General features: G+C 43.8%; 1 protein-coding gene across 3 annotated transcripts in view; it reads left to right on the forward strand.

Moving 5' to 3' along the window:
• Positions 1-11,410, forward strand: part of Cc2d2b (coiled-coil and C2 domain containing 2B) — an 86,336-nt gene that overhangs the window by 61,472 nt on the left and 13,454 nt on the right. For 2 of the 3 annotated variants that reach the window (XM_031390288.1, XM_031390289.1), the window contains exons 26-32: positions 1,807-1,905; positions 4,173-4,355; positions 4,518-4,715; positions 6,048-6,137; positions 8,602-8,715; positions 10,788-10,922; positions 11,236-11,358. In XM_031390288.1, the coding sequence (XP_031246148.1) occupies positions 1,807-1,905; positions 4,173-4,355; positions 4,518-4,715; positions 6,048-6,137; positions 8,602-8,715; positions 10,788-10,922; positions 11,236-11,358 (942 nt within the window). Of the gene's footprint in view, positions 1-1,806; positions 1,906-4,172; positions 4,356-4,517; positions 4,716-6,047; positions 6,138-8,601; positions 8,716-10,787; positions 10,923-11,235; positions 11,399-11,410 lie in introns of all 3 variants that reach the window. The other variant, XM_031390290.1, reaches the window with a different exon arrangement.

The following is an 11,410-nucleotide window of genomic DNA, read 5'->3' on the forward strand; positions in this document are numbered from 1 at the left end:
TTCTTTAGGTTAGGGAAGTTTTCTTCTATAATTTTGTTTAAGATATTTACTGGCCCATTACCTTGGGACTCTCCACTCTCTTCTATACTTATTATCCTTAGGTTTGGTCTTCTCATTGCATCCTGGATTTCCTGGATATTCTGGGTTAGGAGCTTTTTGCTTTTTGCATTTTCTTTGACTGTTGTGTCAATGTTTTCTATGGTGTCTTCTGCCCCTGAGATTCTCTCTTCTATCTCTTGTATTCTGTTGGTAATGCTTGCATCTATGACTCCAAATCTCTTTCCTAGGTTTTCTAACTCCAGGCTTGCTTCCCTTTGTGATTTCTTTATTGTTTCTATTTCCATTTTAGATCCTTGATGGTTTCTATTTCCTTTACCTGTTTGATTGTGTTTTCCTATAGTACTTTAAGAGATTTTTGTGTTTCCTCTTTAAAGGCTTCTAGCTATTTACCTGTGTTCTCCTGTATTTCTTTGAGGGAGTTATTTATGTCCTTCTTAATGTCCTGTGTCATTATCATGAGAAGTGATTTTAGATCTGAATCTTGCTTTTCCAGTGTGATGGTGTGTCCAGGATTTGCTGTGGTGGGAGAATTGAGTTCTGATGATGCCAAGCAACCTTGGTTTCTGTTGCTTATGTTCTTATGCTTGCCTCCCACCATGTGGTTATTTCAATTGCTACCTGCCCTGTCTAAATCTGATTGGGGCCTGTCCTTCCTGGATCCTGGTTGTGTCAGAACTCCTCAGGGTAGAGCTGTGTCTGTGATCCTGTGATTCTGGGATCCTGTGATCCTGGGCCCACTAACGCTCTTAGGAGTGGAACTTCCTCTAGGTGTTGTGGGAGTGGCTGCAAAATTTTCTCCCAAGGTCTGCTCAGAGCACTGAAGCAACTCATGCCACTGGGCTGGTGGAGTTCCTGTGTGCCTGAGTCCCTCTGGTCCCAGCTGCTCCTGATGTTGGGACAGATGTTGTGTCCTCCTCACCTCTGATCCTATGATCCTGTGTGTGTTAGAGTGCCTGGGTATGGAGCTTCTTCTGGGTGTTGTGCGGAATTTGCATGCAAAGTCTGTTTAGGACACTGGTCCAGACAGACTGGAAAAAAACGTGCCACTGGGCTGGCAGAGTTCCTGTGTGCCTGGTCCCGCTGGTCCCAGTTATTCCTGGTGTTGGGACAGATGTTCTCTGTGTATGTTTTTAATTATATATTCTTCCTTAGTCTGTGACTTTTGAATATTATTTTTTCACATTTTTAAAGGTTTGGGAGGTTTCACTGTAAACTTCCAGCTTTAACTTTTAGCTGCATCGTTTAGTTGCATGAGCAATCATTTACTTCCTAGTCTCCGGCTCCATAGAGTCACTGGTCCCACTCTATGACTGCCATTGAACGGACCCTAATAAAAAGAGAAGAGCCCATTGGGTGAGCTAGGTTACAAGGAAGTCACATCCTAAGACCAAGAGGGAAGGGTTACTACAATTTGTAAGGATTGTGTGCTGAAACGTTAGCATTTGAAAATGTTAAACAGACTCTTTGAGAATCTGTCTCCCTCTGACCCTCACTAACTGATACGGTGGATCACCCAACTGGCCATCTCAAACATAAAATTTGTAGCTAGGTGTGGTGGCTCAGGCGCATGCACACGCACATACATGTACACATACACACAGAGTGGGGAAGGATAGAGGGAGTGAAGGAGAGAGAGAGAGAACAAAAAATAAAAAGATTGATTTGTCATAGTTACCTATGAGTTTGTGAAAGCATTCGTCTTACAGGAAACATTTTTGTGAGTTTAACTTAAGTTTGCTTTAATAGGATCATTGCCTCAAGAGCTGCAGTGCTCACTCGTATGTACAAAAGAACTGGCTGGGCTCCATCAGCTTCCCTTTCTCAGCTCTCCTGCAACAGCCTGAGGTAACAGAAAAGGTCCTTGCCAATCACCCCAAGAGCCATGTCTGTCTAATAAAAGCACTTTCTGGTGTCTCTAAGTCAGATTCTGTACTTAGCTGTTACCAAGTACTGTGGGGTCTGAGAGGGCTTGCAGGGTGTAAGCATCTCTAGGAGGTACCCATAAACTTATTTCTTGCATTTTTAAAGTGTTTAAAAAAGACAGAATGAAATAGCTAGTCCTAAGTCTGAAAGAAAAATTTGTATTTGCATGAAGGCCTTTTGTAAGGCAGGATCCAGGTACCTAGAATTTCATCTTTACAGCCTTGCTTATCAGTTATGTCAGGTTGTTAACGAGGCTGGATCCTGCAAGAACCTGGGGGCGGGGCTCAACTGCTGGATTCGACAGCAGCCACAAGCCTACACGACACCCGCAAGCCTGCACAACCCACAGCCTGCACAACCCACAAGCCTGCACGACCCACATGGATGAAGCTCTAGTCTAGGATCCACTTTAGGTTCAGTTACTTATTGAAAGACCTTAAGCATGTCACCTGACACCCCAGTAACTATGCCAGACCCTGAGGATTAGAAGAAGAGTCAGAAGTGAACTTCATTTTGGTGCAGTGTGAAGTGTTATAGTGTTGCCATGGTAGTTCTGTGGTGGTATGGGATGGGTTCTCTGAGGGTACAAACCAGCAGGACCTTGCTGCGCCTGGGCTGCTCGGGCAATGGAGGCTTCGAAAGTTTGGTGGTGGGTAAGACAGTAATGTTTCTGTGACTTATTTTTCCCTTACTTGTTTGACTCTTTAAAGTAAGTAGTTCAATGAGTCTCACAAGCCTTCAGGAGATTTGAGTAAAAATGAATTGTTTATTAGGACCAGATTAGGCCAGGTGCAACAGAAAAACCAACCACAGCTGTGTGAGTCAGAGGTCTACTTACCTCTCCAGGAAAGAAGTCCAAATGCCCCAGGCCAGCTGCTCAAGGATATTACCAAGCACCCAAGCTATCTCTATCCTTCTGCCCCACTGTCCTCTTTCTCCTCAGAGTTGCAAACTGCTCACTACAACTCCAGCTTCATAGCTGGGCCCTACAAGGAGGCAGGGAGAAACAGGACAGCCATCCCCATGCCAGGGTAGAGTTCTCCTGCCACCCAGACTTCTGCTTGCAGTTTATTGATGTCACGGTACCAATTGAAAGTGTTGCCTTCGTTTTTTTTTAAAAGGAGGAGATCATAGATAGTAGTTGGGAGGTAGAAAGATGCTATGGACAGTCACACGAGGCCATGAGAGAAAGTATTACTGATAAAGAGATCTAAGGGGTCAGAGGTACAGGGTTTGCTGTACTTGGGAATCTCTGCGGACATCTCTGTGCCTCAGACTAGGCTGTATGACGGACAGGTAGTCACCAAGTGTGGGTTTCAAAGAAGGACAAGGCTGGGTTGTAATCCTGGCTCCACTAGTCATTCGTTCTATGATCCTTCACAAATTGCATCTGCTCTCTGAACCTCAACTTTAGTGCTTTAAGTAAAGGTAAGGGGAGTTAAAGCCACCTCACTGAATGGAACAAGCTGTCCCAGAATTTGGCACACTGGTTACTGTGTGCACCGTGCAAGGATCTTGCACACAGTGAGGGCTCCTGACCATTAGCTGCTGGTATCACTATGATTCGCAGCCCCCTACCCTTCACCCCTGCCTCTAACTTTCTCACTGACACTCACGATCCCTGTTTCCACAACCATACTCAGGGCTGTGGGTTTTGCCATTACATTTCCCTCCCACTCCAGACTCAACTACAAAAGGCAACATGATCTTTCACATCTTCGTTGAGCCTAAATTAGATTTTTCTCCTTTTACAACTTATTTTATTCTGGGTTCTGTATACATGTGGGTATGTGCACTTGAGTTCAGATGAGAGCATCAAATCCCCTGGATGCTAGAATCACAGGCTGTTGTGAGCCACCCAGCATGAGCACCGAGGAACACCCTGGGGTCCTCTTGAAGAGTGGCACACACTTTTTACTACTGAGTTATCCCTCCAGCCTCTGAATGTAGATTTTCTGAGAACACTTATCACTGTGGTGTAGTAACTGGCTTCCTTGGTTCATCCTTTTCTTACTTTTGCTCTCTTCGAGTAATACGGGATCCAAGGTTGAGTCAAGAGTCTTGATTACCCCAGAGAGCCTGGCCATTCTCCAGCAGGAGTCCATGTCCCTATGAAAGCCAAGGCTCTCCTGGACAGAAGACTGGTCTGGGACATAGGTTTAGCTGATTCTCATCCTGTGTTCTTTCAGATTAGCGGGACATTTCAAGTGAACATCCCGCCCACTTTACTGGGGTATACCTGGAGTAACACCTACATCTCTCCTAGAGAAGACAGCAGTGGGCAGAACCCCAAAGAATGTACCTTCCTAAACATTTTTGCCACAATTGAACCTCAAATATCATATGTCACGTACAATCCAAAAGTAGATGAGGTAGGTCTCACACTGTATTATTCTGAAATAGATCATCAAAAAAAGTGTAACTGTTTTAAAGACCAGTGGAAATGTGTCAAATTTGTCAGAAGTAAACATGAGCTTTTCCCTTATTTTGTAAGGGGAAGGCACAGTGTTAAGCTGTTTTAAATCTGATTTTAGTTTTCAGATCAAATAGACATTTTACAGAGAGCACAGACTTTCACCAGGAACTGTAAGGCCATGTTTCCCAACCGAAGAGTCGTGGCGGCTGTTTTTAATGGTGAAGGGATGCATACCCTAGTCACAAGATACATCAAGGCATTGAATCCACCTCAGCAACTTCTGGACATATTTCTTCATGACTCAAATGCAACACTTGTGAGTGACAAGTTTTCCTTCAGTTACTGTTTTTAGCAGTTTCATCAAGATTATAGAGAACCTACGAAGAATCAAGAGTATCGTGTGTGTGTGTGTGTGTGTGTGTGTGTGTGTGTGTGTGTGTGTTTCTCTGTGTAGTCCTGGCTGTCTTGGAACCTGCTATGTAGACCAGGCTGGCCTCAAACTCACAGAGATCTGCCTGTCTCTACCTCCTGACTTCTGGGACTAAAGACATGCACCACTACCACTGGGCTCAACTGTATGCCTTTTATTTGGGGATCAATTTAAGTGATTGGTGGTTCTTGGATAATTTATGTTATTTGTGAGTTATAAAGCTCTCTTAATAGGACCTTTTGACCTAAAAACCCAACGCCCAGATTCATGTAGGTTGCTTTTTACTGCACTCTGCTTTTCTGTCATGGTTTCTTCCAGCTTGTCAGTCTTAATTAAGGCCCACTGTCCTGGAGCTAAGGGTTCTCTCAGACATTTGGTTTTTTTTGCTTTTGTTTTTTTTCCCCCCGAAACAGGGTTTCTCTGTATAGCTCTGGCTGTCCTGGAACTCACTCTGTAGGCCAGGTTGGTCTTGAACTCAGAAATCTGCCTGCCTCTGCCTCCTAAGTGCTGGGATTAAAGGTGTGCACCACCACTGCCCAGCTATCTCGGGCATTTGTTGAGTAGAGTGGAGCACTGGAATTAACTGCATGAAGTCATTAGTGCAAAATGTCATGGCTGTGCATAACTGGTACCTGTTACACATCACTGCGAAAGTTAAAGACCTTCCTGTGTGTTGTCTTAATCTTGGTCTGCCTCTGCATCTTAGTCTGCCACATTCTGGTGGGAAGGGGACATCTTCAGTGTTCTTGTGACATCCTCAGTGTTCTTGTGATCAAGGAAGCAGGTCACATCTCCCTCTGTTTCTGGCTGCAGCAGCTTATGTAAGTTTATAATAAGAGGAGTTCAGAAAGATGTTGAACCAAGAGCAAGCAAGTCAAACATTCAGTGTTCTTCACCTTTAAACATGCTGACATTTACAGTTATAAAGTACACATTTAATGTTGATCCAGTGATATAGTATTTTTTAAATTATAATAATTTATTATAATAAAACATAATGCCGGACAAGTATCGTCTGGGTCAGGCTGTTTGGGCCCAATCCCCAGAGGCTCACATAGCATATAACCTTTGTGACTCTGAGCAAGTTATTTTATCCCTCTAGGCTTGTTCTTTCTGCCCCCTGAGAGACCTGTAGTGTGTTCTAGGAGAGATACTGCTTATAAAGTGCTGTGCTGGACGATGAACATGCTCAGTGAATGCCAGTTGATATTATTTCAGGACCTCATCGCCCGATTTGTATCTCTGATCCCTTTTGCGGCAGAGACGTTGGATGAAAATGATGTTTCTGACATATGGATGACATCAGAGGTAACAAATGTCATTTTATAGTTAAAATGTATACTATTTCTCACTTGTCTTTCCTCATAAGGTAGCACTTCTTATGTAGTGTTCTGCCTTGTGAAATATGAGAGTGTAACAGGGTCCCAGACCTCAGCACAACTGATGCCATGATGGAAGTACCATTCAGGCACTTAGCACCACCTGTCGAAACGAAAACAAAGGCCTAACCCATCAAAGCCCATAGTTCTGGGAAGTCTCTAGACTGCTAACCTTGCCTTTTGGCTTTTGTAGCTTGGATTCTGGCTAGCTATTCTTCTTAACTGAAGTATGTCAACCCAACCCAGAATATGGTTTTTATGCTTAAAAGCTTATCCTGAGAAAGGTTTAGGGCTACACTAGGATGCCAAGGATCCAGTGTAGTAGCCAGTCAGCTTATAAAGGCTTTCTGTCAGCTTAAACCCAATTCCTGGCAGTCTTCTCTGGTAGATACCTCACGGCAGAAAGTATCTAATAATTTGTGTATACTTGCCTGCTCCAAAATCATTCATGAAAATAAGTCATTAAGGTGATTTTCTATTCAAAAGTCAAAGCAATTCCTCATGAATATTTCTATTCTGTGGGCATGTCAGCAATGGAGTATTATGCTCTCTCCGAACCCCGTCATCTAGCGTCAGATGCAGCCAGAGCACACTGGTGTGGCTGTACCTCTTGCTAAGCTCTCGTAAGACATTTCCATGCTGTTGAATAAACAGTTGGTTTCAGGAGCTCACCAGCCTCCTCGTCCCCCCCCTCCCTGGCTCCCTCTCTAGGGCTGTCATGAACCAGAGAGCATGCGTCTGTCTCATCTGCCTGTTATCACTGCTACTCGACAGCAGATTGCTGCTGTATCCCAGTGGGCTCAGTAAAGAAACTGTTGACATGACCGACTTGCTCCATGATATGGTTAGGGGTCTTGTTGTAGATAGAAAAGAGAGGACAGACAGAGCCACCTGAAGGAGCCCGGAAGTAGACTGAACACGGCCAGCAGACTGGTGGGCATGGCCAGGGCTGTCCGCAAGAGAGGGAGAATAGCAACCATTAGAGAGAGAGAATAGTGAAATAGAGAGAGTTTGTGAGAATAAGAGATGGAGAGAGAGTAAGTGGACAGCAAGAGCTAGAGAGAGAAAGTGTGTAACAAAGAGAATAGTGGGAATCGCCAGGATATAGAAAGGACAAATGTCTGTTGGAGGGAAGCCCGTGAGCTGCGGGGGGCAGGGTAGAAGAGAGAGGGGTTGAGAAAGCTTAGGATGCTAGCAGAGACTTTGAAATGTGTAACAGGCACTTGTGATACTGAGGGAAGACAGAGGCCTGCATGGACTTTGATATCCTGATAGGCACCACAGGTAGCCACGTGTCCCTTCTGCTAGAAGTAAGGGAAATGACCCCTTTTGGTAGAAGGGAACCAGTTTCATAAATTCCTGAGAAATTCTGGCTTTTATCTAAGTGCCAGAAATCTTACAGTCCAGTGTAAGCTCATTTCTGGGTATTTGGATAGCCTGAGAGACCTAGCAGCTACCCTTTGAACATGTAGGTCCAATGTTGTTAATAGATACTCAGAATTTTTTCAACAGAAGCCAGAAATCTAGAGTTGTACATAAAAGTCTTCTTTTAAAAAATTCTAAGGCCAAGGCTTGGGAGTAGTGGCACATGCCTTTAATCCCAGCACTCAGGAGACAGAGGGAGGCAAATATCTCTGTGTTTGAAGCCAGCTTGGTCTACATAGTAAATTCCAGAACAGAAAGGGCTACATAGAGAGACCCAGCCTCAAAACAACAAAAACAACAAAACAAAAATACACAAAAAATTTCTAAGGACCAAACAAACATACTTACATTGATGCAGGCATAGGCCACCAGACTGCCTTTCCTGCTGTACCAATTCCTATTTACCACACACTCAGTATCCCATGTTTGATCTCTTACCTGTAGCTCATCTTCCTAGCTCTTTAGGGTAAGGAGTTTCTATTGTGCTTCCTGATTGGACATCATTTAACTTATCTCTCCTCCTTTCTTTGAGTCAAATACTGTATTGGTACAGGACAAACTGTGGCTCCAAGGCCCAAAATAACACTTTCCCCCAGATCCTGTGTGATTCCTTATCTGATACGCTCCCTTGGAAGCTCAGGGCAGTATATTGGTCTTGAGCGGAAGGTCGCCCATTTTGGATATAAATTCTCTGGCCAGTCTATATAATATTCATATCAACTTCCCATTATCAGAGAGGCCTGGTGATTCAACTTCACATTCTCTTATTACACCTCGTCAAAGCCAGAGCTTGCTGCTTCGCTTTTGTATTAACCTCCTGATAAAGTGGATGCTGGTCTGCAGGTAGTGTAAGGCTCTAAATGCCTTGCTTACTGGATTCACCTTTCTCTTTCCTCTCTCCTCCTCTTCCTCTCCTCCTTTTAGAATACATTGTGTTATTCTTGTTCCTTTTTTTTTTTTTTGCCCAGTGCTGCATTAGTTTGGCCATTGGAAATAAAGAAGAGCATGCCATACTTCTCTGTAACTTCTTTCTGTACTTCGGGAAGAAGGCATTGGTGATCCTGGGAACCTCAGTACTAGAAGTAAGTGCGGGAAAGTGTGAACGAAACTCAACCAGCCTTAAGCCCCCTGTCTGGTAGACTTCCCGCGGGCAAGCATTTGTGACCTGAGGGTAATGCTGGTGCACCAACACTTGTGCCGATTTTACTCTTCTTCTTGTAAAATGGTGCTCTTGACATGGCCCCTGGAACTATTAAATCACCTCATACCACGGCAGCTGTTTGTGGCGAATGTGCAGTGAATGAGATCAGGGGTCTGCAGCATCCCATGCATGGCACTATGGCTATCCTCATCCACCACCACAATCCCGTTTCAGAAACTGTATTATAAGGCTTGAACACACACTCTAATGGTGTCTTTTATGCTTCTCCAGGCTTTAACACTTTACATTCTACTTCTGAATATCTCCCTTCCTGCTTCAGGCCCCGCGTGTGGATGTCTGGCCATGTTTCAGCATTTCGGCCTTACCTTTTTTTTTTTTTTTTTTTTTTTTTTTTTTTTGTTACTATGATATGACTTATTTCCCAAGATCCCTTGCCATAGCTTATTATTTGTCAAATTTGTAAATGTCCCCTTTGATCCACTACTCTGGCTATACATGCCAGAAGGTGGCATTAATAAGATCTCAATAAATGATTGTTATTTGATCCAGAGAGGAACTCCACAGCAGGCAGGTTCCACCTCAGTTGGTGGTTGGGGTGAGGTGAGAGGCACAGTAATGAAGACCAAGTGCTCTGGGCCAGAAATGTAGAGACATAGGAACAGCAAGCTGGGCAGAGCAGTGTGGAGACTGGCTTGGGTTTAAAGCCTCTCCATCCTGTTAACCTCCATCAGGCCTCTCCATCCTGTTAATCTCTGCTGGAAGGGAATGCTGCTTCCCACTGTCACTTTAGCCCCTTAAACTCCGATTCCTCATTAAAGAGGGTTCTCGATAAACATTCCTACTTTCAGAATTAAGAGGGAATTAAAAGGAGGAAGTCAGTGGACTCTCAGCATAACCAATAAATGTTAACTATTGTTATCATTATTTGAATTATTTTTTTCCACTTAGAAAGTCTCAACACTATGAGAATATACATGCGGAACAAAATCATAACCATTTAAAAAAAAACTTTTAAAATTGTATTTATTATTTCAGGAGTCACATGCCACAGCACACACGTGGTGACCCTAAGAAAACTCGAGTGCTTCCTCCTTCTCCCTACACAGGTTTCTGTGGCCAGGCCAGCAGGCTTTTACCAGCTGAGCTGCCTCCCTGGCCCCATAACTAATACTTACTGTCTTTTCTAAATAAATACTTATTATCATTATTAGTATGTCTGTGTATGGGTAGCGAGGAGACATGCCAAAGCACACATGTGGAGGTCAGAGGACACTCTGTGGAGTTTTCCTTGAACTTTTTCATGGGTCCCCAGGATGAAGCTCAGGTCACGAACTAGCCTTCCATGGCAAGTGTCTTAGCCCACTGAGATGTCCCCCAGCCCCCGGGGTTCTTATCCATTAGACTGCTTTCCTGTGGACATTACCTTCTAGCTCCAAATCTTCCTCCCAGTTTTAGTTTAGTGGGTTTTAAACTCCTTTCGCGGTTCCCTCTGAGCCTTTAACTTACTCGGCCTGGAGTTCAGTGTCCAGGTATATGCTAACTGAAGTGAGTCCCTACAGCACTTTTGTGTGAATTAGATAAAAGTGACCCTGTCACAAATGCTCTAAGACTGTCTGTCAGAAAGTCGTCATGTCTGATCGATTGGTGTAAATCATTCAGGCCCACTGATTTCCTTAGAGTAACATGCTTTCTTGCCACCAGTGCACCCTACAGAACCTCTGACGGTGGCTCTGGTGGCTCTGGCTCACAGATTCTCTTATTGAAATCTTCACGCTTGCTGGGTCTGAGGAGTTCTGAGACTTTCTTGACTTTGACTTCTTGTTGTTGTTGTTGTTTGGTTTTTGTTTTGTTTTTTTGCTGTTAAGTTTTTTTCTTTTTTTAAAAAAATGTTTTTAAGCCCAAAGAAAACTATAACTCAGAATAATTATAACTTCTACATTATAGAAGGTAGTCAACAAATATATTGTATGATGAATCTTTTTCCTTATGCAGGGCCATGTGGCGTATGTATTAACTCAAGAAACTGGCGAGTGTTTGCTTTGGAATCCATCAACAGGGCAATGTCATAAGCAGTTTGACCCATTTTGTCCCTTGCAAAGTGTAGATTGTTTGTTCAATGATAAAAATGTAAGTATGCGAATAAAAAACCTTGAGTTATTTCTTCAGATCATCCTGGGCACACATTAGAGTCTCCCAGGAACTTTGATGTCATGATACCCAGTAGTCTGTGGGGTTAGGGATTAGCCCATCTTTTGCCCTTCAAGCCAATCTGTAGAGCTTCTAATATTGGCACTACCAAGTTAGCGCTACCCTTCCAGACCCCCCTCGGCTTCAGCCACTTAAGTTGACTACAAGCCCGTAAAATTTTGCATCATCCTTCCCCGCTATAAGTCTTGTGTTCCTGTGGGCCTACAGAGTCCTTTTGTTAATGTTTTCATAGGTCTGGTTTAATATTCAACAAAATAATACACCGATGGCTGTACATTTTGACTATTCAAAAGAAAGCTTCTGGAAACAGCTGCTTCCAAAAAACCTTCAGGGGAGCCAAGCCCAGAGTGTGCAGGTAAACCCTCCTTCAGGGGAGCCGAGCCCAGAGTGTGCAGGTAAACCCTCCT

Source organism: Mastomys coucha, unplaced genomic scaffold (assembly GCF_008632895.1).
Source record: "Mastomys coucha isolate ucsf_1 unplaced genomic scaffold, UCSF_Mcou_1 pScaffold21, whole genome shotgun sequence".
Lineage (NCBI taxonomy): Eukaryota > Metazoa > Chordata > Mammalia > Rodentia > Muridae > Mastomys > Mastomys coucha.